This window comes from Ascaphus truei, chromosome 3, assembly GCF_040206685.1.
Source record: "Ascaphus truei isolate aAscTru1 chromosome 3, aAscTru1.hap1, whole genome shotgun sequence".
Taxonomy (NCBI): Eukaryota; Metazoa; Chordata; class Amphibia; order Anura; family Ascaphidae; genus Ascaphus; species Ascaphus truei.
In genome coordinates this window covers 249,007,499-249,034,062 of record NC_134485.1, presented here as the reverse complement: position 1 = coordinate 249,034,062, position 26,564 = coordinate 249,007,499, and the positions used below count along the sequence as shown (strand labels likewise).

Below are 26,564 nucleotides of genomic sequence, written 5' to 3'. Positions count from 1 at the left end.
AAGGTAGGGACACACCGAGGGACAGTGACAGTGACGCGGATACGACAGGGACAGGGAGAGGGACAGGCCGAGGGACAGGTAGAGGGACAGGAGATCAGAGGAGAAGACAGAGGAGACAACTTGTGCCTCGTCCGCGTCTGTACAGGGAGAGAACCCTGTTAGATGGGATGAGTGAGGAGGAGATTGTAAGTCGCTATCGTTTGAGTTCAGCAGCAATCTTAGCTCTTTATGAGGAGATAAGGGGGGATTTAGATTTTTTCACAGCCAGAGGTCGTGCAGTCCCTGGGCTTGTTAAAATGCTGTGCTCATTACATTATCTTGCTTCCGCGTCATACCAGACAACTGTGGGCATAGTGGGCGGGGTCTCGCAATCTACATTCTCGCGGGCCTTGACCCAGTTTCTCTATGCACTCAATAGACGCGCTAGGAATTATATTCATTTTCCTACAGAGGCGACAGAGTGGCTGGAAGTCAGGACTGGCTTTTATAATATAGCAGGGATACCATGTGTGCTGGGTGCAATCGATTGCACACATGTTGCTTTGATTGCACCTAGTCAGAGTGAGCATGTGTACCGCAATCGGAAGCACTACCATTCACTCAATGTACAGGTGGTATGTGATGCGACGATGAGGATAATGCATGTGGTACCCAAGTTCCCTGGTTCCAGTCACGATTCCTCTATCCTGAGGAACTCTTCAGTCTTCCATGCGTTCGAAGAGGGACATTTTGAACCTGGTTGGCTGCTGGGTGAGTACATATTTACATGTTCTAACACAAAACACATGTTGATTTAGGAATGTTGGCATTGTAGAATTTGATCACTAATGTCAGCTTATGTGTGCTCCATTCATTATAGGTGACTCAGGATACGGAATTAGGCTGTGGCTCTTGACTCCGGTGCTAAACCCTCAAACTGAAGCAGAGGACAGGTACAATGCAGCCCATATATCTACAAGATCTGTTATAGAGAGGACATTTGGCCTACTCAAGACCAGGTTTAGGTGTCTGGACAGAACTGGTGGGGCTCTTCTATACAAGCCTCAAAAAGTGTCTGATATTATCCTTGCCTGTTGCATTTTGCACAATGTTGCACTCAGGCACAATGTACAGTCAGACCTAGCTGAGGCTTTGGTAGACGAGCATCCCACCCATGTAGCTGCTGAAAATGAACAAACAGCCAGTGGTGGCCAGACACGACAGAATCTCATCAATTCATTTTTTTCTTGTAAGTACAAACTCATATGTTCCTAGTACTACTTTTATAGTTTAATTATGTTATATTAACAATAATGTTTCTTTATATAACCTTCTGTTAGGACACAGATGAATATGGGTTGCACACCTTTCTTTTCTCTGCTGTGTGCACAAAGGGATGTGGCACCGGTATGTTATTGTTGCACAGGTTATATAATCCCTCTTCAATTGTACTTTAGTTGTGTGTATGTGAATACAACTTGGGTAACAAAGCAATAATATTTTAGCATTGTGTTATTCCTTATGCTAAGACAAAACACATATTATGCCCATAATCATTCATGCTTCTAGTATGCTTACATACAATGTTATTGGTGCAGTGTAACATGTACATCCATATGATGTGTACACCAGGCTGATTTACATTTTGAATGTCATTAAATATACATGGTGTTGTACATTTAACACCAAATACACACTTTGCTGTGTTGTTTACGGTACTGAAGATGGCATGTCAATGTTTGCAATTTATATATTGTTCCTTTGCATTATAGGTATATCTCCAGTATGACTGATCATGGTATGTATATTTGCTGACATCTCTCATAAGATGTGGCTACCTCAATCTTCCTATAATTATTGGAACTAAAAACCCAACATATTGGTTTAAACACAAATGTTACATATATGTACTTTCTGTATCATGTATATGCATTTAGCTACTCTTGAGCTTTCATGTGCATTGTATTACAAAATGATTACTCACATTTCATCACATTTTATGTATGTTTCCTTATAATTTCCATTAATGTAATATAGAGGTGGTTGGAGAAAAGGGGATAACTGTACTTATTTGTTTACTTACGGGAGCACATTCATCACTAGCATAGACACACTTTTTAAGACAACTGTTTGTGTCTCTATCAATTGGTGTAGGATCCATGTATAACACCGACAAATGATAACACCAGCTTTATTATGGTAGCTTATATCATCATATTGACTATACTATGTATTTCTAAACGATTAATAAACACAGTAAACTATAGTTAGTTAGGTTAATGAAATATACACAGAAACGTACTTCATAACATGATGGTGATGTCATATTCAGAACATCATGCATTGGAGGGGACCATAACATCTGGCCACTAACATTATTTGCTACAGTCCCAAACCATTTTATCTACATACCCATGTAACAAGAGATTTTAAAAATAAATGGCTACTTGGTTGTAAGTGTCCTTTACATTGGGAGAAGGAGTGGCTCACTGAGTAAAGACACACACTGGCACTGATAGTTTGAAGCAGGGGAGTCTGGTTCAATTCCCGGTGTGGGCTCCTTGTGACCTTGGCCAAGTCACTTTATCTCCCTGTGCCTCATGCGGAAAAAAAACATTTGTACGTTCCACGGGCCAGGGACCTCAGGCTGAAACATGTGTCTGTAAATCGCTGCGTACAACTAGCAGCCCTATACATGAACATGCTCATATTATTATTATTATTGTTACATAGTTTCGACAGTCATACGTTCCATTACATATTAGAATACACAAATGTGTTAGCAGAGTGGGAATGGTTGTTATATATAAAACACACCATGTCATAAAATGTTAGTAGTCATTAAAGAACACTCAATAAAAATTCATGAGGCACTCTTTTGCAACATCATTATGTTAATTAAGTGCTTATGCAATATAGGCATAAGGGTATCACATTTTTAATTGTTTGTTAATAAGCGCTGCAAGCAATATAAAATTAGTTCCATATGTAGTATAGTAGTCGGTGGCTCCTCCTCACAATCATCTCATATAAAGGTAGACTCTTCTGAAATCATACATTGATCCGATTGTATCTTCCCCGACATCTCTGAAATACAGCAAACACATGATGGTCAAAGATGGCACCTTACTAGATATGCATCCGTGACAACGCGTTACGCAGCTCTATATGATTGTGTAGATACACATGTCAGTCACTTATATGTTAGAAGTAAAACTGTTCATCAGTATGTAATGTTTCTTTAAATTTGTAGCAGGCATAACTATGTATAAGAAGTGAACGTTGCCTGTATACTGAAAGATGTGCGCGCACATCTTTGTGTGCGCACGCACTTCACGCTTGGCTCCACTAACTGTTAGCGCATGCGCAAAACAAAGCGTACGTTGTGCGTTCAATACATGTTGAAAATACCAGTAAACATAACATCTTTATTTCAAATACAATGAAGACGAAACTACATTCGTTCTAAACGAGTACATCTGTATTCTTTTTAAACAGACGTGTTTGAACAGAAAGCACGGCCGATAACACAATGCGCAAATGCAATACGTGTGACGTCATGTTAAGCCAGCGTGAAACGCACGCTAACACTCCTCCCACTCAATTAACATTCGGCTAACGCCCAGGGTACGCCTACAAACACTGAGCCGCACGCATCACACACTGCAGTTACCGTTACTATAACAAAACATGACAGCCAATAGGCTTTGAGGCGCGCACGTCGCTTGGGGGCGGGACTTACATCACTAATCCTTTTTAAGGACGCCTTGGCCCATGTCAAGGGTCCCACGTCATACGTGGTGGACCCGGTTTTCAATGTTGTAGATGTTGCATGATAACAAAACAGGTATGTGTTAGAGTAATGGTAAAATGTTGCTAATATGTTTAAAGGGATAGGAAAGTACGTATATTTATTCCGTCAGCAATGTGTACTACTCTTTCAGGTCCTACTATATTGTATTAGGAAACAATTTGTTTGTGATCGCTACATGTTATGCAGTCTGCAATGTTACGCTGTATCCACGCATTGAAAGTGAAAATGGTGGTTACAAAAAAAAAAAAAATTTAAACGCAGAGTCAACGCATAACGATTGTTATATTTACCATTCTTCTAGAATTAACTCTTCGCCTGGCTGCAACTGGTCGCTCCAGAAATGCAAGCCATTTTCATCCACGCTTAACCCAACCGCTGAATCCAGTATGGCACATATCTCCTCCAGGATGCGCTCATAGGAATCGCCACTGCTTTCTTCAAATAATTGGTCGGGAGGTAGGTTCATTTCTTCCGGTTCCCATTCCAATGCAATTTCAGCTGAAAGGCTTGGTACATAATCATAGTACTTTTGTTCTTGTACAATGTGGGTTTCAGGAATGGAGGCTGCAGATATTGCAGCACGTATCGATTCAAACGGATCAGTAGTAGCGGATACATTGCTATTGCCATTAGGAATAAATATGCCTTTCACGACAATATAAGTGCCGTCTTTCAGGATAAATTGTTTTTCCGGGGCAATCTTCCAGAAACCATAGGTGTGTTGTAGCTTATCCTGGTCACGTTCAAAAAAGTCATTACTTGATAAAGTGAATCTTATTGAGGAATTAAAATTCCGTGCATGCTTACGGTCTTGGTAATAAGGATATTTTGCTCGAATGAAATCATCGATTTGGCGTGTGCTTGCTTTCTGTCCGCGACTGTTCAAGATGGCTTCACAGATCATGTACTTATACCCTAAAAGGGGATTAATATTGTTAACGAATTCATCAGCCATGTCTGAGTAGCACAAAAGCTGTGTGCAGGTCTGTGTTATTTGCTCATCAAAATGAATGTGCTGAATGGCTAACAAACTCCTGTTTTTCCTTGTCAAGGTCAACAAAACTAACTACTTTGACTCCTTATTTCAAACGCCAATTGGATTTGTTTGTCTAATTGGGTTAACAGTTGTGGTTCGTGATATGGGACTGTGGGAGAAACATTTCTCCTTCTTTTATCTCGTTTGTGAAAAACATCCCTAGACTGTGAATGCGTTCACATAGTGTTTTTTTGAAAACTAACAAAGACCAGTGTGTGAAAATATTTCTTAGCCAGGCATATCAGTAAAAACACACCTGCAAAAAGAAATGTTTTTTCCCCGCTTACATTTCTGTGTGTATGTGAAAGTCTGGTTAACTCCCTGTCTGCATGAGTTTAAATACGTGTGTATATATATATATATATATATATATATATATATATATATAAATATATCTCTTATAAAAATATATATATATTTATATATAATATTTTTTTTTTTTTTATATTGCAGGAGTACACACAACATTGATGGCATTAAGTATACCTTGTATGAAACCTATTTAAATGGTGAGAAACATGATTGAATTAAGTAATAAACATTTGTTTAAGCACAATACTGTTAGAGTCTCATACTTAGGATATTTCTCAAACATTAGGCCTGTATTATTAAAATAGTGTTTTCACAAGGAAGCATGAAGTGTATTAGTTTGTGTATACCAGTTTATATAGTACTATATATATATATATATATATATATATATATATATATATATATATATATATATATATATATACACATATATATATATATATATATATACACATATATACATATATATATACACATATATACATATATATATACACATATATACATATATATATACACATATATACATATATATATACACATATATACATATATATATACACATATATACATATATATATACACATATATACATATATATATATATATATATACACACACTCAAACTCACACTCACTCAGTGTGTGTGTGTGTGTGTGTGTGTGTGTGTGTGTGTGTATATATATTATTATACATTCTGAGATGTTATAGAAACGAACACACAACTGATTAAAGGACAAAATTACAATGGCCAAGCAAGGCAAAGGTAAGTAATAATTTACACATAATCCTGCTGTACACGTACAAGAAAGATGTTTGCACTTACTTAGGTGTTTTAATAATTGCATGTGACTAATATGCATATGCAATTCTTACATCAATTAACACACCCAAATGCAATGTTTTGCTGCAAAGTCAATGGCAGCTTCTCTAAACTTAGCAACTGGCTCCTGGTGGACCATTACTGAACAGACGATTACAACATAAATATTTATAACACAATTAATTATGAGTGTTAACATTTCCAAAACTTCACGTGTACAAGAACATAGTTGAAAGTTTGGAAACAACACAGTCTTCAGCATACATACAATAGTAATTAGATAATCTGAAGTCAACAAAACAAGGCCAAATTATAACATTTATTCTGAATTATAACATTTATTTTTCTGAATTATAACATTTATTTTTTTTGTTCCTTTTGCGAGCGAGTAACAGGCCTGCTTGTTGTCTCTTGAATTTTCCTTTTTCTTTTGCCACCAACTTTAGGCACAACAGAGCCACTTTGAGTGGCCTCTGGCACTTCACGGGCAGGGCTTGTGGCCAGTGACTGTTCACCTACGGGGCTTGTGGCCAGTGACTCACCTACAGGGCTTGTGGCCAGTGACTCACCTACAGGGCTTTTGGGCAGTGATTCACCTACAGGGCTTTTGGGCAGCGATTCACCTACAGGGCTTTTGGGCAGCGATTCACCTACAGGGCTTTTGGGCAGCGATTCACCTACAGGGCTTTTGGGCAGCGACTCACCTACAGGGCTTTTGGGCAGCGACTCACCTACAGGGCTTTTGGGCAGCGATTCACCTACAGGGCTTTTGGGTAGTGACTGTTCACGGACAGGGCTTGTGCCCAGTGACACATGTGAGCAAGTTGGTAGACACTGCACAAGTGATGGTTGGTCTGTTTCATGTGTGTCTTTTGTTGTTTTTGACCAAAAACTGGTCAGTAGTAACTGCTTGTATTTTGTTTTTGTGGGCTCCTTTGTAGGTGTCAGCTGCTGATTTTGTACAGATGGCAGTGGTAGTATGTCGTCAGGAACCTGCACAGCAATCTCTGCTACTTGACCGGTAACATTTGGGCCTGGTGAATGAATATCAGATGAATGTGGTGAAAACTGACCTGCATGAACAGATCCTGGCTGGGAGGTGTTGAATTGTGGTACATTAGTCATTCTCCAGTAATTAGCTTGTGTTTGCTGAACAACTAATGCTTCGAATGAGGTGTTGATTTTTTGCAACTGTTTAGGCACTTCAATGAAGACTCTGTGGAGATGTGCCAATTGTGATACTGTTTCTTCCTGCAGTCCAATCATCCTTTCCAGCACTGTCATCATGTCTGAATGGCGACGATTTTCTGCGTCCACTATTTTTCCCTCTGAAGCTACAATTGCATCGTATGTGGAAGTTGATGGACGATTTGGCGGTACAACAGTTTCTATTGGCACCTCTTCATGGTCACATGATTGTATTTCAGTCTCTTCTGTGGCGTCATCCTCATCATACTCATCATCCTCATCACCATGATGTTCTAAAAAGAAATGTACACATTATTAAATGGCATGTTAATGTATGCTGTGTTACTATGTAATTGTACTATGTCCTAAGTAACACCTAACATGTTAGCATACGTTTTATAACCTCATTAAAAACTACCTTGACTTACGAATAATGTTTGGACTCAGTATGAAATATGAATGAATGAAAAGTTGCTCTAAACTCAGAAGTCCTACATGATAATTAACATCACTAACACAATACATGTTGCCTTACACTTAATTTTCACTGACACTAAGTAATCCTATTTAAAGAAGATGTGCAAAACAAATAATGCACATGACAACATAACATATAGAAGAGCACATATTATATGGCCAGCAAATGATACACTCACCTTCTAGTAGTGTTGAGCTGGCTGACCCAGGTGAAGACACTTGTTCCATCTCAGGTGACACATTTCCTCCAGGGGCAACTATATATAACAATAACATAAGTTTTACATTTACATGTGTAAATATTGAACAAACACTTATTGTATGTTCTGTATTTATGATTAACTAACAACATCAGTTCCTTAACCGAAAATGTGTGTGAAAGTGAACATAAATAGTTGTAATAACACTGTACATGCCTGTGTACTTAGAATTTTTGAGTTCCCTAACATACAACATACTATGTTTCTGCAGTAATGCGTGAGGATAAATAGATTAAATGAGTACATAAAAATCATATGTTGTGTAGTGATATCAGTATCATAATGTACATAACTATCATGAGATGACCATTCACAATGGTTATCATGAAGGTGGTCATATTGCAAAAAGTGTTGTTTTTGGTAGAGGATATGTGTGGTACATTAATCGAAGATGTGGCACACCTGAATGTGGCTGTGACTCAACAAGACAACACATGCAGTGTGTGATAATGTGTCTTTCATAGTAGTTCAACTATAGATATGAGTGAACTAATGTGTGACGTACGCTTTGATAAGTAATGAGTTGTTGGGGCATTTAGTAGCTAGAGTTAAGCTTTCAAATGAATGTGATTAACTTCAGTTGTGCTATTCAGGTTGTAAGAAAGGTATTCCCTTCCCCAAAAAGCCTAATCAGCCACACCTTTCAATGACTTGAAACAGGTGCAAATGGTGTGAACTAAGTTGACCGTGAAATGAGGCTGTAATTAGTGTGTGTGCTGAACCCCACCCCCTCTGTTGAAGTGTATGCTGTGATGAGATATTAATTGCAGCTGCTTTAACACAATGGTAGATGAGCTAAGTAGTCATCTGCAGTGTTTAAGTTATGAAAACAATGACATAACATATGCTACGTGTGCCTCATTATGCTGTCTGTATATGACATAAAGCAAAAATGGACCTTTTCATAAGCAACTATAGATGTGTTAGTGCCAGTGATGTTTGTAGGCCGTTACATGCAATTTCTTTGATGCATGCTTAAAATAGGCAGTAATGTCATGTTTGTCGGAGTAAAATCAATAAAATACACAATAACATGATACATATTTCTGTTCTGTACCTGTAGCTACTAATAATTTCTCATGAACATGTGTTACACGTGTACTACCCTGTTGTTCCCCATCTTCGCCCACCATCAATTGCTTCCACTGCAGCTATGCATTTTGGGAATTCACATGTAAATGAGCACGCAATGGCACGTGCTATATTAGTTACTGCTTTTAGTAGGACTACTACATATATGTCTATTTTGAGATATATATATACAGAATCAGACATATACATATATAGATGCAGGTATGCTTATATTGTGAAGACAGTATAAAAAGCAGTGTAACTATGCAAAATAACTGTAAGCAACGACACGCCTAGTACAGTAATATTTATCACCTGCTGGAAATTGTGACGGATAAATTCCAATGTCACGGTCACCAGCCAAGCCTTCCACGACGACGGTAAGTAATTTTGGCCGAAGCAGCTCCTCCAATGGAGTCAATATGAGACGTTGTGGTGTGGGCCCACCTCCAGTGCCAGTAGCATGCACGCGTTGGTCTTGTATTTTCTTTTTCAATTTGGACCTAATATCATCAAATCTTTTCCGACAATGATACTTGTCCCTGACACTATTCCCACAGGCATTGACACCAATGACTATTGTGTCCCACATTTCTTTTTTGCTTGCTGCACTTGTCCGCCCTTGAAAAACATATAAAAGATATGAGGTAAATGAATAATAATATAAGCACCAGTTTCCTACACTGCTAGCTGTTCCAAGTGATAGCAAACATGCTGTTTTATGTGTAATATGTGCAGCACATGAGCATTCACTACTAAACCTATACATGTAAGCAAGGTTGCATTCATATTGTATGCAGTTCTGGCAAATTGACCGCCTGTGTTTATTTGTCCTTGTAAGGCATGATAAAAAGCTGTGTTTCCACACTAATGAACATAGAAAGATATTGTGTACCCATATTTGCATATGAACAAAACTCAGATGACCTAGGATCACATGTATTTGAATAATAAATGTAAAGTTACACTTACCTACTAAATGTCCATATATACTGTCATAGTGCTCCAGAATGCCAGTGACAAGAGCCCTATTTTCCTGGTCATTGAAGCGAGGATTACGTGGCTTCTCCACACGTTTTTTCCGAGCAGGTTTAGGGTCACAGCTTGGCTGGTGCTGACTGGACTCTCCTTCTTCCAATGGAAGAGCCTCCAAAAGCTGGCCACCAGCAAGCACGCCACCACCATCCACCCCATCAGCAACTGCGCCACCAGCAGCACTCCCAGCACCAGCACTCCCACTCCTAGCACCAGCACTCACACTCCTAGCACCAGCACTCACACTCCTAGCACCAGCACTCACACTCCTAGCACCAGCACTCCCAGCACCAGCACTCCCACTCACAGCAACAGCACTCCCACTCCCAGCACCAGCACTCCCACTCACAGCAACAGCACTCCCACTCCCAACAACAGCACTCCCACTCCCAACAACAGCACTCCCACTCCCAGCAACACCACTCGCAGCACCAGCACTCCCACTCCCAACAACAGCACTCCCACTCCCAGCAACACCACTCGGTGCACCAGCAACATCACTCCCCTGAACAGAACGTTCACTCCGACGCGTACTCCCACGAGTAGCACTCCCACTCCCACCAGCATCACTCTTCCCACGCTTTGCGGGCATACTTCCAGCACTCACAAAAAACAGACAAGAAATGTACAGGCAATCACACGACCCACTTCCACATATAAAACAAGACAAAGATGTAAACAAAACAACAAAGGACAAAGCTCACCCAATACACAACAAGTCTCTCAGTCAATATGCAAATGTTCAATCGTCCAGCTCTGTGCGTCTCTCTCTCTCTCTCACTCCCAACAACACAGAGAATGATTAGCAGTACACGTTGCCTTTAAATATGGCGCGCAATCAAAAACATGCTTGTTTCGCCTGATTCAGCAAGATTTGTGATTGTGCAACCTAACAGCACCCCGCCACGCACGCCGATACACCTGTGTGTGATCGGCTCATCATCGTGAGAGTGGGCGGATTTGTTTTCTGGTTGATTTTGAATGTATTCGGCACTTACTGCATACGGAGAGGGAAAAACGCCAATAACATGACTAATCGATAAGCTTGCCGATTTCACATAATCGTCGCTTACTGCATGAGGCCCATAGTAACCTACAGTTTAAAGCAATCAAACAAGAGAAATCTTATCATGGTACTCTGAGGGTAGTCTCAACCTATATATAGATCCGAGCAAACGTTTTCCCCTTTGCTGGGAGGAGAAGGGGGGGGGGGGGGAGGAAAAATCTATCAGGACCTGTCTTGCATTTACTGGGAACCCTTGCTGGTACTTGTTATATATAAAAGATCAGACCTATTAACTTGTACAGATTAAAACAATCACATAAGAGGAATCATATTTTGGTGCTCTGAATACTTCCTGGTTTTTAAAGGAGATTTAAATGGACCTCCTATAGGACGCCTCAAACGATGATGTTATGGCTTCTTATTGGCGTGAGATTTAAACCCTGTAACTTCACTGAAAATAGTCTCTGGAATCGGGGGCGGTCCTCACTCATAGTAATTTGATGTGGGATATGTTGCATCTTTTATAAGTAGTGTTGAAAATATTTAAGCTTAAAGATTACTATACGGCAAATGGTTACAGTAAGCGAAGTGCAAACGTGCCCTGGCAGTGCATGTCATGTGATCAGCAACAATCTAAAACTAGGCTTGATTTCTAATAACTTATTTGTTCTGACTGCTGGAACATGGCGCCACACATGAGGAATGTGTGACTACTGTACATCAGACTAAAACGACACTCTTACTTTTAATGTGCGAAGCGGAAGGTTTCTATTTGTATCATGTGATGTTGTACTGCAAGCTCGCTTCTCCGGTTTAACAATCTGCTCCATTAAGAAGTGCCTAAGAGAGAACATCCTGATTTCTGAGCACAGATAAGCAATACACTTTAAACGGCTTACATCATACTGTACGTTCCACGAAAGTTTCTGCTCTGACATACTTCCTGGTAAAATATTTTATAAATAAATAAATAAATATAACCACTTTCACTTACAATGTGTGCTGTACTCTACATGATGGCTAGCAACTATGGATAAGATGGTGTCTGCTTACTTTTAACATAACAATTTTACAGGTAACCTCATGAGTGTTTTATATAATAAATCTATTTTATCTGGGGAATCGTTGCATAGTTTATAAGCTCAAAAATCATATTGACTGTGTGTATATTTCTCCCTTATTGTCCAACAAACCCAATATTTCCACTGGCAATCTATAGGCTGAACCGACAAGGAGCAGTTTTATACTGTTTCCAATCATGGCTGGTCAAACACCTTGCTAATGAATCGGTATACATTAATGTCATTATTTCATTTAAAAATATCAAATATCATTTAAACCAATTTTTACTCTTTTTTTGCTTGTTTGTTTTTAACACTTGATCAGCACTCTGCAACTGTGACAACTTTCTTTTTAACTTTATTTGACAATTTATGGACAATGGAAATTCAAAACTTTTCTAAGCCTTAAGTGCTACACTACCCTCAAGTCTATTGTGCAAATCCTCCTCTGCTCTTTTACTCTGAAGTCCGTTACTTATCATATCTTTTTGTCTCCCCTACCCTACTACTGTACATGCATCCCACTTTGTCTTCCATGGAGCTTTTTCTGTCTCTCTCTAATTTTACACCCCTCTCTCTGACTTTGAAGCCTCACACTCTTCCTTCCTGTTGTCCTCCCTACTCTAGGAATCTTTTGATCCATTGACCTCTGTGCTCTGGCATGTCCCTGCACTCTAGCCTCTCCTCTTTTCTTCCTCTGAAAGTGACAATCTTGGCAAATCTTACATCTCTCTCCTCTCCTTACTAGCTCAATATCCCTCTTCTTGGCTCATTTAACACTCATCCTATAACATTCCGCTTTCCCTAAATTCACACTTCCTTTACATATCTCACCCACCTCTCCTTTTCTGTCTCGTTTGCTAATACTGTATGTCTTTATTCCCTGTTTGATCTGTCTGTTGGCTCTGTCCTGTAAACCCTTATTTTCTCTCTACACATTATCGTTTGGTTACCATATACTCTTTTTGATAAAAAAATATTCCTGCTTTGCACGTTACACAGATCTATCCATCCCTAACCTCACACCTACAGTAGAGTCCCAAGTTTCTTATTGCCTCTTGTCTACATATTTGTGGATGGTGCACCGCTGCCTCATACCTATGTTTGAAAAAAAGTTCTTCATGTTTCCTCTTACACATGGCACAATACCCCATTTCTTATCACAGTAAATGGAAACCCCATCCACCTGAGCATGTGACATTTGATACCTCCCTCTCCTCCGTTCATGTTCATGCTCTAGCTAAAAATTGTCTTCTTCAGCTGAAACATTTCAAAGATCCAACCTTTCCTTTATCACTCTACTGCTAAACTCTAACGAATGCCCTTATGCTCTCCCATGTGAACTATTGTATCCTACTACTAATAGGTCTCTCTGTCTTCACTATCCTTTTTGCAATGTACTGTATTCAAAATTCTGAAGCTAGAATCATTACATTTTCTCCCCGAAAAGTCTTTCTCCCTTTACACCCTCTTTTGGCTTCCTTTTAACGTTCTGTATCAACTACAAAGTTCTCCTTACCACAGGCTCTCCACTAGTTTGCTCCTCCCTACATATCTGCTTTGATTTCTTGCTATTCCCTTGATCATTTCCTGCACTCTGCTCATAATTGCCTCCATTCTAAGCCTTTGACCATCACTGCTCTCTCACCTTCAACATTTTCTTGTCAGTGCCTCCTTACCTGTGGAACTCCGTCACACTCAGTGTACATTGTGATGGTGTGGGTAGCCAGTCCTCATAATGAAGGTGAAGCCCGGCTGGTTACATCTGAAAACCATGGGTACCCGGTAGCTTAGAAGCACGATAAGCCGTGTGTGTGTTATAAACTTTCGTGTTGTTTTGTGTTGTCTTGGATTTTGGGAGTGTTTAAGCGTGGATATTTGGGTGGAAATGTACATATGTTTTAAGCAAAAGGTCGGGGGGCAAAGTTACCAGTTGTCCCCCCATTTTATCCGCAGCCCGCGTCTGTCTGCAGGTACGCGTCTGCATATTCCCCCCCTAATATCTTCCCTTTTAGAATATTGTATTTTCAGCCCGCAATGCTTAATGTAACAGTTGCAGTCCCGAGCCCAGGTTAGAATAAATATCTTACTGTAAGAGACGTGTTCAGAGGTACGCAATGGAGACTGTTTTAAGGTGAAATTAAAATAAGGCTTTATTGCGCCTGTTGCTTTAAACACAGCAAACTTGTAAATCAGCAAACAAAATGCGCTCCACTCTGGAGTATATATACACTTTTGATCCAGCACTCAAACTGCATGGTTAGCCCAGCGATTCACCAGCCCAAATCATAGAGACATTCATATACTTAGATAGACATAGATAATAGTCTTAAAAGAAAAGTCTTATCTGTTAGCTGGGTTGCTGTAGGGGTAGGCTTCTTTGTTCTCCTGGTGTCCACACCCGTCTGTGATAAGGCAATGCCAGGATACAGGTTTAGAAGTATTATCCCCTGTGTCTTGTTGTCAGCTTGCAGTCTCTTTTGGCATGCTCAAGACGTCTGTCTCCTTGTTCAGCCCAGTTGTGGACTAAGGAGTCTTTTTTCCTGTCTCAGAGGCAGGCTTTTTCTAACCCCTGTAATCAGCCAGGTGGTGTTAGTTAATTGCCTACCAGCAGTTAACCACCACACTGCTGGATTAGAGCCACATTTGTGAACAGGGATAAGTCCCCTGTTAGACTTACGTTTTAAATTGTGTATTCATCTTTATACAGATAGTCCTGTTAATCCGTGGGGTAGCCAGGATGTCTGCATAGAGATCGGGGATCAGAGGATAAGGGAAGTTAGAGGTGTCAGAACGTTTGGTGAGCGGGGAAAGGCGGAGTACCGGGTCTGGGAACAAGAGCTCCCCATGGGGGAGACACTTTGTTCACCCAAACTCGGTGGAGCCTACCAAGCGGGCGGTATGGGACTGGCATTGGCAATCCATTGCTGGTAGGCATAATTCCCATTGGCCAGTTTGAATTTCCCGCTTGCCGGCATCCTGACACACCACCTCCTCTGACGCGTACAGCCAGACGATCCCCCAGCTCTGATTGACTGGTACAGCTAAGATCCATTCTCTGAATGGTCGCCAGCCCCTTCCCCATGTTGAACATAGAACAGGTCTATGTAAGGGGACTGGCGATCAGAGAACCAGATGATCTTGGACTTGGTCCGGTGAGGCGCTGGTGGTCTTTTCAAAAGTTTGTTGTTGTAGCAAAGCACTCGGTACAGAGTTGCCGGAGAATTCTGGCCTAGCTGAGGACAAGTTCTGAGTTTGCGGCCATTTTCCAGTTTTTACCTTGCTCGTGGTTCGTGGGTATAGCCAGGTATCTTCCCCCGAGGAGGGTACTGTGAAGTTTCTGGACATGGAGCAGACAGGGTAAGCCTTCTGAAGCAGGCGCCCTGCACCTAGTTGAGGCTAGAGACTACACTCAGACCCCTAGTTAAGTGTGTATTTCTTGTATTTTGTGTACCATTGTGTGTCTGCTGGTCTCACCAGAATAGCCCTCATTTTATTCCAGTATCTTGTTCTGCCTTGTGAATTGATCCTGGAAGGTAAAGGTGTTAAAAGTATTGGTCTCCCGTGACATACACCAAGCACCTTCTCTCCACACATTTATGTCAACCTTAACACACCTTTTGAGTGAAACCTTTCAATAGCTTGGACTCCTGGCTACTGCCCTACTCCAACAGTCTTACTTGTAAAACATCATATTCAAGCACTGCCATCTACTTTATTTACTCCCTGGCCTAATGTCTCTGTAAATCTCCTAACATCACTTAGATCGTAAACTTTATAGGGCAGGGGTTTCCTTTCTTTGTCTGTTTTTGTTTGCTGTACCTATTGTTTTATTATTCCCTGGCATATATTGTCTCTATTTTGTATAGTGCTGGGTACATTGTTGGCGCTATATAATAAAAAAAATCTACATTCCTACCCTTTTAACATCCAATGGTATGAGTTCTGTTAACCATTCCCCTTCCTTTTTTGTTGTTGTACAGTATGTAAGCCATTAGTGGTTTTGTTCATCACTGTCCGATCACCCCTCTGTGATCTCTTTTCTGGCTTTCCTATCTATAAGCAAAGCCAAACTGGATCAGCACCCAAAAATAAATGATATGTATTGCTTATTGCTTCTTCATTATTATGATCATTCTTTTTCCTTTCTTTAAAGCTTTACCAGTTCAATTATTTAATTTTTAATTGAGGTGAACACAATGGTACACAATATTAAAGATGTGGGCCCACATTGGCTTTATACTCTTGTGTTTTATTATCAAAGCTTTATTATTTTAGACTGTCTTGAATGTCTTTTATTAACTGAACAATTTGTGATCATGTCTTTTACTTTAAACTTCCAGAGAAGGAGCAAACTGCATCTAATGTGGTGTATACAATGTTAAACTGGGCATTCGTGAGGTTTGTAACGCATACAAAGTAGGATCAACGGTACAAAAATCATTGTTCTCAATTACATGTGAACCTTTTATGTGGGTTTTCAGTCATTATTGTGGTAAATAAATAAAATAATTACTTTATGTACTTGTGAAAAAACTTATTGTGTGTATTAAATCACCAACAGACATTCCAATAAAATTCTAAAGTTAGAAATGCGCATTGAATCTGTGGACATGTACAGTAAATTTTAAACTTAATTATCACAATACTACTTATTTTCAGTTACGGAGATTGCTCTCAACCCGCAAAATGTACCTAGAAAACAACAATGATGTACCACTTGCACGAAAACGTGAGATGGAGTTATCTCAGTCATCCGTCTCGCATTCTGCTGGTTTGAATGGACATTTGGGCACAGAAGCTGTGACCAGTGAATTCAGTGAGCTGAAACTTTTGGATAGCTTTCATCGAGTGACTGATGCTCAGGTTGAACGGGAAAAATCTTATCAGAATGGAATGACTGGGCAGGATTGTTGTGTCACCCTTGGGGAAGATTTTAGCCCAATGACTGTACAGGGAAGGTAAGATGATATTTTTGTTTCTTCCCCGTTGCATACTAACCAGGTATCTCACTGTGAGTTCTAATACTAGACAGCTTGATGTGCAGGTTTAACACCTTCTTCATTTTGTAGTAGACTGTGTTCTTGTTTACATCAATACATTTTCCCCCTCTACCTCTCCATCTTAAAACTTCCAAACCTCATCTTTCTGCTCCCTCTACTTCCATATTCATTTCTTCTTTGTTTCTTCTACTTTCACTCTGTCCCTGATGGCACTGCACACTTCACAGACCGTTTTATTTTTAAAGAAATAATTCTGTAAGCAAAAATAAAAAATGCTGCTGCTCAAATTTATTTTGTTCTTAATCTGGATGTGAAAGGTTTATGTTTTTTAAGAAAGTATAAATGTGTGCAGATCAACTATTCATCATGGATTATATCTTATGTGACCCATTATTAATATATCTGCGTAAGAAGAGCATAGTATATTGTAAAATGTGAGTATGTTGTCTGGTTGTCTTTTTATGGTACACAAACATTAATACAAGGCCTAAAGTTATAATTGCTTATGCTGAATTTTTTTTTCTGAAAGCAGAGAAAATTACATAAAAAGAGCTCATACACTGTGTGCTAAGAGAGAGGTCAATCGCAATCAGGGAATATCTTTTCTTGGAACAAGAAGTAGAGATTAAATGCATTTTTCTACAGAGGTGAAACATGAATAATTCATCTTGGATCAGTCGGAGCCAGTGCCAAGAATGAGAAGAGCCTTCTTAGCCTTTGAGAGTAATTTGTAGATCAGTTCTAATATGCTGAAGGATCATTGTCACTACTGCAAGCGGTGCTACTTTAAAAGGCACAAGCAGTAGCACCTGTATTAATAGTTTTTTGCAATGTATTCTGCCCCAATGCCAAGGAAAATGAGCCAGGTCCAGGGAAACTGCTGTGCAAGAGCTTTAAAATTCAATCTCTACATTGTTTCACCAGAATATTGTAGGTTATCTAAGTTTAAGGAAAATGAAAGCACGTTTAAAAATAAAATAAAAAATACATTATCCACCAGTGGCAGGTTTTGTATGTGCCCGATTTACATTATTTTGTATATAGGTTGGGCATGATACACACTTGGTTAGCTTGATCTGTACATGGACGTAGAAAATATATGACTGGATAATTGGTAAACAAGCAGACAGGTCCAAACTGCCTGTTTTTTTCAATGTTCATTGCTGTGTGGTAACACAGCAGAGTTCCATGCACAAATGAGTTTGGAAGCTCACAAAGCATGTGAAGAGGGAAATTGTAACCCCAAAGTTAATTTGGGTGTTCCCTCGCCCTTTAACTAGCATTGACAAATGAGTGGAGTGGTTTAGGTCTCGAGGTATAAATGTCCAGTGGGGAGACCTGTTCAAACTGGAACAAAGATCTGGCAGATTCACCGGGGAAAGGAGCAGCCTTATCCTCCATTTACTGCCGTGTAGCCCGGTGGCCAGTGTTAATGATTATCCCAATTGTCATCGGAGCTCATAACCAGTGAGGTCAGCAAGTAATGATTGCCTACTAACAACCTCTGCTGGATTGTTTGGTTCCAATATTGACACTGACAACATACAGTAGGTTACAAAACAGAACTAACTCTGTTCTGAAGACCTCCGCAGGCTTCTTGTTTAGTTCAGTTGATTATCCTATCTATCTATCATACACATTTTATGTTATGGTGGGTGAAAAAGGCGACAAGAAACCTCCACCATATAGAATATAGCAAATAATAAGATACCTTGTAAGCACAGTCACATGTCTTAGACAGGTCTACAACCCTGCCTGTCACCACTATCACCTAGCATACAGTGCTTCCACTGCAGCAAGGGATTCTCGGAAATTACATGAAAATGAGCACCCGTGTCACTTTTTGCTGAAATCCATTTTTATATGGAACTTTCCATGATAATGGTGAAAGGCAGGGTTGCACATCCTTAGACATGTGAATATGCTTACAAGTGATCTTTTTATTTGCTATATGGTGGGGGTTTCTTGTCACCTTTTTAACCCACCATAAATACAAATGTTTATGGTAAATCCTACAGCCTTGAAAATTGCAAAGCCAGTACAACCAATCCCACACTGATGAGACCCATTAAGGTTGAAACGTGTGAGTGGATTCTGATTATGGCAGTGTTCCACTTCATCTGGGGTGCCAAGATGGAAAGAGGCAAGCGCGAAGTGATGTACAAAGAGCCGTGCAAGGGGGCAAAGGAATTCTTGACATCCCTACTATGCTGTGTGCTTTCATAGTAAGCAAATGCGTGCAAATCACCCTGAGAGACTGCGACAAGGACTCTTTTGGCTACTCCATGTTCCGCTTCCTACTCATGCCGTTCTGGAGAGCACTGGGGTGGGACAGCTCGATCCCTTACAACTGGCACATGCCCTGGTTCTACAAGGATCTGAGAAAGTTCATGAGGCAGAACAAACTGGAGGGAGTAAAACCAGATCTGTGCAAGCCCAAGTTCCTTTACAAAATGATCAGGGCAAAGGACATCATAGAGTCGGTCCGAGGACTCCACCCCAACACTTTTGAAACTGTGTGGAGGAATGTGGCATCGAAAGGACTAACGAACAAGCATAAGGACATTGCATGGCGGGCCATACACGGGGGACAAGTATGAAAGTAGACTCAGCCTCGTGAGGCACTGCCCCACGTGCAACCCAGTGAAGGAAACTGTTCTTCAACTCTTCTGGAACTGCCCCTTTGCGCAGGCCTTGTTGCGAGCTCTGGACTCTGAATTAAGGGATTGCATACCAAGAAAGTACACTACGTACTATTCGGTATTCTACAGACTTTTTTCAGGAACACACACAGAGGACACAATCGAAACTGGTTGCCGTCTAATGTGTTGTTGTTTCAAGGACGTTTTGCTATTCGCCAGGGAACGTTTGACCAAGGGGAAGAAGAGGATGGCGGTACATGACAGCAGCAGGCTGATTCATAGCCTGCTCAAAGACTATTCCACCATTGACGGCCCTAAGGAGGAGGACTAAACCACCTCCTCCCCCACCTCTCCCCTTCCCCCAAAAGTTTTTTCTGTGCAAATAAATGTTGAGAATATATGCGCTGCACTGCTAAGTAAATATGTGGGGTATGAACCCAAGAACCCTGTTCCTGTGTCCCCAATACCATCGGCGGACGACTCAGCCCTCCTGTTGCCAGCAAGTATATGCACCATACACCCTGTAATGGCCCCTATCTGCGATCGGGTGGGGGAAACACCGTTACATATACATACTCGCACACACACTCACACTCTCTCTCTTCTTCAAACCTGGTGTGGCTTGTGACAATTCAGTTAATGTAATTCACTTCAAACTTGCTGAGATTGAGTAGTTCCAGCAAGCACCTGGCAATATTGTAGCAGTCCAAGGCCTAGATCCACAAAATAATTCTAAGCGTTCTCATGCTTCAGATCCCATTAATGTGAATGGGAGTAAAAGCGTGCTAAAGTTAAGCACCCTATGTGGACCTGGGCCTTGAACTGCTGCAATTTTGCTGAATGCATGTTTTGCAAGACTTCAGGAAAAAAGTAGGCAAATTGCCCAACAAATGTCACTATTGTAGTTTCCATTTCAAGAAGATTTTCATTTGACAATCATACCCTGCAAATTTTAAAGATGCAATTCCAACTTCTTGTTTCAGTAACTGCTATATAAAATCAATCATGTTTAACAATATGATTGACTGAAAAGGATGATGTTAAATGTAACCTCCCTTGCATTCTGTTATGCTGTAGGTATGAACTGGCTTTTTACTTTTTTACTTTATGTGCAACTAAAAAACTAAACAAATGTTAAAATTCCTGTCCTCAGGTCAAGGAAAGAAAAAAAAAAAAGTATATGGAAATAGCCGTGTTAGTCCAGTTGTGATAGTGCAGAATAAATGAGTTCTTCAGTATTAGGTGACACCTTTTTTATTTGGACTAACAATTTATGTCATGGACAAGCTTTTGAGAGTTCTCCTGTCTTCCTCAGGTCTGCCATACTGATTAACAAAGGAATATGGCTAAATATATATACATATATACATATATACATATATACACATTTATATATATATAACAGAAAAAACAAACAGCGCTAACACATATACCTCATACCAGAATATATACTCAAAATGTACCAGAAATGAATAAAGTCCAGTCCAGAAAGCATCAAACACAATGTGTCATCGAACTCCTCTTCATGAATGTGATGAGTCAGAAGCCAGTCGAATTTAGTAATATGGGGGGCTGCTGCATCCAAAGGAGTATCACTCCTGAAGTTACTATGGAAAAAAGAGAAGGCGCACCCCCTAGTGCAATAACCTCAATGACGTAGAGAAGTATAAATTTATTCAAATTGATGTGTGGTAAACAGTGCACACTTACAAGAAGGATAGTGAACAATTCATATAAAGGTATCTTTAGTAGTCTTGTGTACATTGTCCGGATTAAGGGGAGAAAGAGGAGGACCGCCGATAACTCACTACCACAGCACGCCCGTGGAACACTGCCGGAAGCTGCAAGTAACAGCAAACACTGATGCCGGCAACAACGATGTCCCGATCACTCCAGGCTTAATGCACATGTGGCTGGTCAGATCCTACCGCTGATATCCCCAGAGTAACAACACGAATATTCATCCGGTACACAAGTGTCCAAGATCACATAGAAGCACCGCGTGATCAACGTGGTGACGTCAGCCCTATGCATTTCATCGGTCCTTGCCGACTTCGTCAGGGGAATATTACGTGCCATAACCTACTAGATATATATATGCTCACATTCTAAAATTTAATTGGTCACAAGTCTAATAAGTACATCTGATTATAATTGACATAAAAAAGCATGAGAACAAAGGACCACAGATAGGAAATAAAGAGTTAAAACAATAAATACACCTTAGAGCATCACAATAACCACAGGACATTCAGGTATAAGCCTATATTAGTATATAGATAATAAACATGCAGTAACTACATGGTATTAAATTCATCAAACTTAAATTAAAAAACTAAATTGCACTAAAAAACTAAAATGATAATTTAAAATACTATATATTCAATCTATAGCAGGGGAGATGATACACTGAAACAGAGAACCTGACAACCTACACAATAGTGCTAATGTCAAGGTTCTCATTTAACCCATAGGGAACCAAAGAGTTTAGCTTAAAAATTCAAAAGCTCTCCCTTCTAGAAAGGAGTCTGAACCGATCACCGGCTAGTACAGAAGGAGGAATGACCTCCAAACCCATAATTCGCAAACTGTCAGGGGATTTATTGTGAACCAACAGAAAATGTTTGGATACATAGAGATTTGTAACCCCATTTAAAATATTTCTTCTATGCTCCAAGAAATGGGTACTTAGTGGCCTTGTGGTTCTGCCCACATAATGAAGGCCACAACCCCAAGTCAGGAGGTACACCACATGTGTAGCGAGACAGTTCACAAATCCTTTAACTAGAAAGGGGAGACTACTTGGAACAGGATACAAATATTTTTTACAATCAATGAAGGTGCACCTTCCTCTACCACATTTATAGTTCCCTGATGGTTTCAGAAAAGATAGAGAATCAATACGAATTTTAGTAGGGGCCAACACATTTTTTTACACTATCTGCCCTCCTATAGATGATAGTCGGTTTAGATTCCAAACTCTCAGATAACACCTGGGTCTTTTCCTTTCCTAAATGACCTGAACAGGGCTTTAGAAAGTATGAGCTAGGTGGGGAGCTTTCTGGTACAGCCTTCGTACAAAGTGTTGCATGTACTTCTCATCAGTTTACTTATCTTTATGAACGCTATATATACTGTAGGGGTCATGGCGTAACTCAAAATTAGGAAACATGCCTGCTAACTGGGTATTTACTATCTTCCCATTTACACCTGCCACTTGCTCATATCCTTGGCTCAAGGTCCTGTCATTCTGTTGCTCTGTGAGCTGGTTTGAAAAGCCAGTTTACATCTCCGCCTCTATTAAGGGGTTTCATCGACTCCCTGCCCTGCCGTGATGGGGGGAACCGATACCTGAGTAAACTTGGAGCACTTTTGTCTCGCTGGGGGTACCAAGTCATACTACCTGGGGAGCACCTGCCCTTTTCCAACCAGTGCTGTCTTTGGTTTCCTAGGGCGGAACCATGGAGGGAATATGGCTGAGTCTAAGAAGGGAGAACAACTACCACTCAGTCAGCTCAGTACCTTCCGTTCCCAGGGGTTTAAGTGCCAGAGTAAGGTTTGTGAAGAATTTGTCAACGAACTCCCAATCATAACCCAATATGACTGGGTAAGGAAGTTCCTTGGCGACTCCCCCCATCATAAATCTTTAGTGAAGACAGAAATTGACACCTTGACAGTGGCACTCGTGTACCTTCTACATCCCCATGAATGCATTTAATCTGTATTTGAGGCTGACCCACAAGCTTGTCTGGGACAACTAACTTCCATTTTAAGAGTATCTGGCTACACACTGAGTCCAGCAAACTTCCACTTCAACTCCGTCTACTACGACAACAGTAAATTTTGTTTTTTAGAGTGCACACCGAGTTTTTCTGAGCCATATAAGAGCATGCACAGTTAGTCCATGTGTGGACAGTAACAGGTCAGGTGTCCGAGCTCATCACAGGAAAATCACTCGATAATTCCACTAGAGTCATGTTTTCCTTCTTGCCTTCGTAATCCTCTCCCAGGACTCCTTGCTGACATGTACTGGATACAATACAGTAGAGGTCCTTAGTTTTGGTTCCAGAGCCTCTATCTGACATAGGAATGACTGCCTTTCAGGGGACTGTTCCAGGGCAATCAGTTCAACAACCTCCATGAAGCTTCAGGTCTCTGGCTTTAACCAGCGTGATAAGTCTTGTAAACGTTTGGGTTATATACCGGGCACATACACCTCATCACAGAACTGTTTCAAGTACTTTTCCTCTGTGACCCCCAGGCAGTCCAAGATTGCCTTCTTGATGTGAGCTTCATCTAGCACTGCAGTGTTGTCCAGCTCCCTGTTGGTGGTCTGCATCTCCCACGTTGGTTATGAGGTTAGGTGGGCTGCCCATTCATCCCGTGGCCAGCAGGAAACAATGGCCACCCATTCAAATGTGACGAGGAACACCTCTGGATCATCATCCTGAGTACAAAGCTCTGATCACTGATGGTAGGATATAGGGTGCCGGACCATGGGTGCCGGCCCATGGGCATGGTGGTTGTTGCTGCTCCAAGCTATTGTACCAGGTGTTGGTTTGCCTGGTGCTGCCGAGCTGTCAGCTCCAGAAAGAACTACTCCTCTTGCAGTTGTTGCTGTATGGCCAGGTTCTTTTGCATCTCGATGCTGCTGTTGTGTTGCCTGCCTTTGAGCAAGCCACCTTATTAGTTGTTTAGTCTCCATTTTGGGATTCCAGTGTGTTTGTTTACTGACCACAGCAGGCGCTATCCCACCACGTTACACCATATGTGAGAGGATAGTATCTGTTGGGTCAGAAAGTACTTCACACAAGCATTTATTTCCCATCTTGGAAAGAAGGTTACGAAATACATGCAGTCCACAGTATAGAGAGCTAAAGAACAAATACAGTAGTCTGTGGCCGCAGTGTGATCTCAAAGCAACCTGGTCTTTCAAACCCTGCTCCCTTAGCAGGTTTGAGCTGAGACTGTCCCAGTTGTTCCCGGTTAACTTCTCTAGGAAACTGAACCTGTCCCTCAAAGGTTCTTAGAGCCCAGACAGGAAGTTCCTGTCTGCTTTTAAATCCTGTCTTTTAATCAGAAGTGGACTGACAGAAGTGGACTAGAGGGAGTGATCTTCTGATCCTGACGGTTATGGAGTTAACCCCTTCACTCCCTTACAGTGGTAAAGAGGGTTTACACTTTAACCCATAATCTACACCAGCTACAGCGACCAGTTCATGATGTGACTATTAATGTAAATCGGATAACTCGTTGGCTGCTCATATCATAGCTATTACTGAATGACCAAAAGCTTTCAATCATAACAAACTGGGAAAAAATGATTTCATAAAATGTTATGGTTTCAAAAACTATAATCCCGGAGAAATGTGGTGTGTATATAGTAACACATAAAATAGTGAACTAATTTGTTTTTCCTTTTTTTTTTTTTTTAATCTTTTTAGTGGCGTATTTATTTCAAACATACCCTGTGGAACATTTTGAGATTAGAGTTTTTCATGCTACAATATAAATGGATCATGATTTATTACATATTATTTAAAGTAATCTCTCCGGTATTTTGTCATTTTCATCTGTTTTTCTTATTTATTTTATTGTTTTCCTTGCAGGAAAAGAAGTTCTAATAAAACCTACTAACAAGTAAGAGACCTAGATGCATGCAAGAGTGTAGATTTTTAAAATAAAAAAAATTCTACTCGCCTATATACCCCTTTTTGCAATTTTTGGTGCGATCTGCAAAGAAACATTTACAATTGGATTATGTACCAAGAATGCTTAAAATGGAAGTTCAACGACGAATAGAAGGAAAAGAGATCCCTTCCAAGGAGTCCCTTTGACTTGCACTCAAAGTACATATAACAAATATTGATATATAGTATATCTTGCAAATACAAATATTTGATAGAGAGCGTAATTTTACATATATTTATCTCTCTTAATGTACCACTAATCCAAAATAATAACAGTCTTATTCGCATCTGACATCAGCGCAATTGTGAAATTTATATACAGTGATTTAAAACTCCTTCGAGAGGCTGTAATGATTTATATGCCTAATTTGATAACCACCTATATTGGTGTAACCTTAGCTATTGATATCATTAGACTGCATATCATTAGAAAAACCCACAGTGTGATAGTACTGCCTACTCCTCATAGGTGATAGTAACTGTCAACAATCACTATGTCACAATGATATTAATATATGCCAACTGTCTAATAACTAAGGTTATATTGTAAATTGGCCTATAGCAAGCATAAGTCCAAACAGGTTGTTAGTATAGTATCCACGTTATATCATGATGTTTATCCACACACAGATTAGACCAATTCAATCCTATTTGGTACAGTATACCTAACAGTCCAACATATCTCACGCAAGTACAAAATCCCATTAGCAGTCTTGGCATACCAACGATAGAATTTACCGTTGTAAATAAGTAATCAATAGGGTACACCGAGGCTTGCCAGCCGCACAGTAATAGTAAAACAGGATTGAGAACTAGCTCAAAATAATTGCGCATCGGCGCCGCCACTGAGCGAGAGCACACTGCTAGGAATCGTTATGCCATGTACATACTTGGTCTGCGATCATCTGTGATAAACTGTGCAAAAATAGGGATAACTACTACATTATAAATTTAGGTATTGAGGTTGAGCAGTTCATCATTTATATAGAGTTAAAATGGAAGTTCTCAAGCTCCAGCCATAACGGTTGACTGACTAAAGATAACTTTTCAACTTCTCATATTGTATATGGTGTTATAAAAAGTGTGATACTGGTACAGGGGTGGACAAGTCCCAGTCCTCAATGGCCACCAATAGGTCAGGTTTTCAGGAGATCCCTGCTTCAGCAC

General features: G+C 40.3%; 2 protein-coding genes and 1 long non-coding RNA gene across 4 annotated transcripts in view; 2 read left to right on the top strand and 1 right to left on the bottom strand.

Annotated features, from left to right (window-relative positions):
* OCA2 (OCA2 melanosomal transmembrane protein) overlaps positions 1–26,564 on the top strand; it is a 459,069-nt gene that overhangs the window by 87,170 nt on the left and 345,335 nt on the right. For both annotated transcript variants that reach the window (XM_075590565.1, XM_075590564.1), the window contains exon 2: positions 16,725–17,023. In XM_075590565.1, the coding sequence (XP_075446680.1) occupies positions 16,752–17,023 (272 nt within the window). In that variant the 5' untranslated portion in view covers positions 16,725–16,751. The remainder of the gene's footprint in view (positions 1–16,724; positions 17,024–26,564) is intronic.
* LOC142491048 (uncharacterized) lies at positions 1,747–5,341 on the top strand. The gene is made up of 3 exons (XR_012800240.1): positions 1,747–1,777; positions 4,095–4,249; positions 5,283–5,341. It is a non-coding gene; the product is annotated as an uncharacterized LOC142491048 (long non-coding RNA).
* Positions 6,615–7,968, bottom strand: LOC142490714 (uncharacterized). The gene is made up of 3 exons (XM_075593129.1): positions 7,809–7,968; positions 6,669–7,445; positions 6,615–6,622 (listed from the first exon to the last, which is right to left on the bottom strand). The coding sequence occupies exons 1-3, from the start codon at positions 7,903–7,905 to the stop codon at positions 6,615–6,617; spliced, it is 882 nt and encodes a 293-aa protein (XP_075449244.1). The 5' UTR covers positions 7,906–7,968.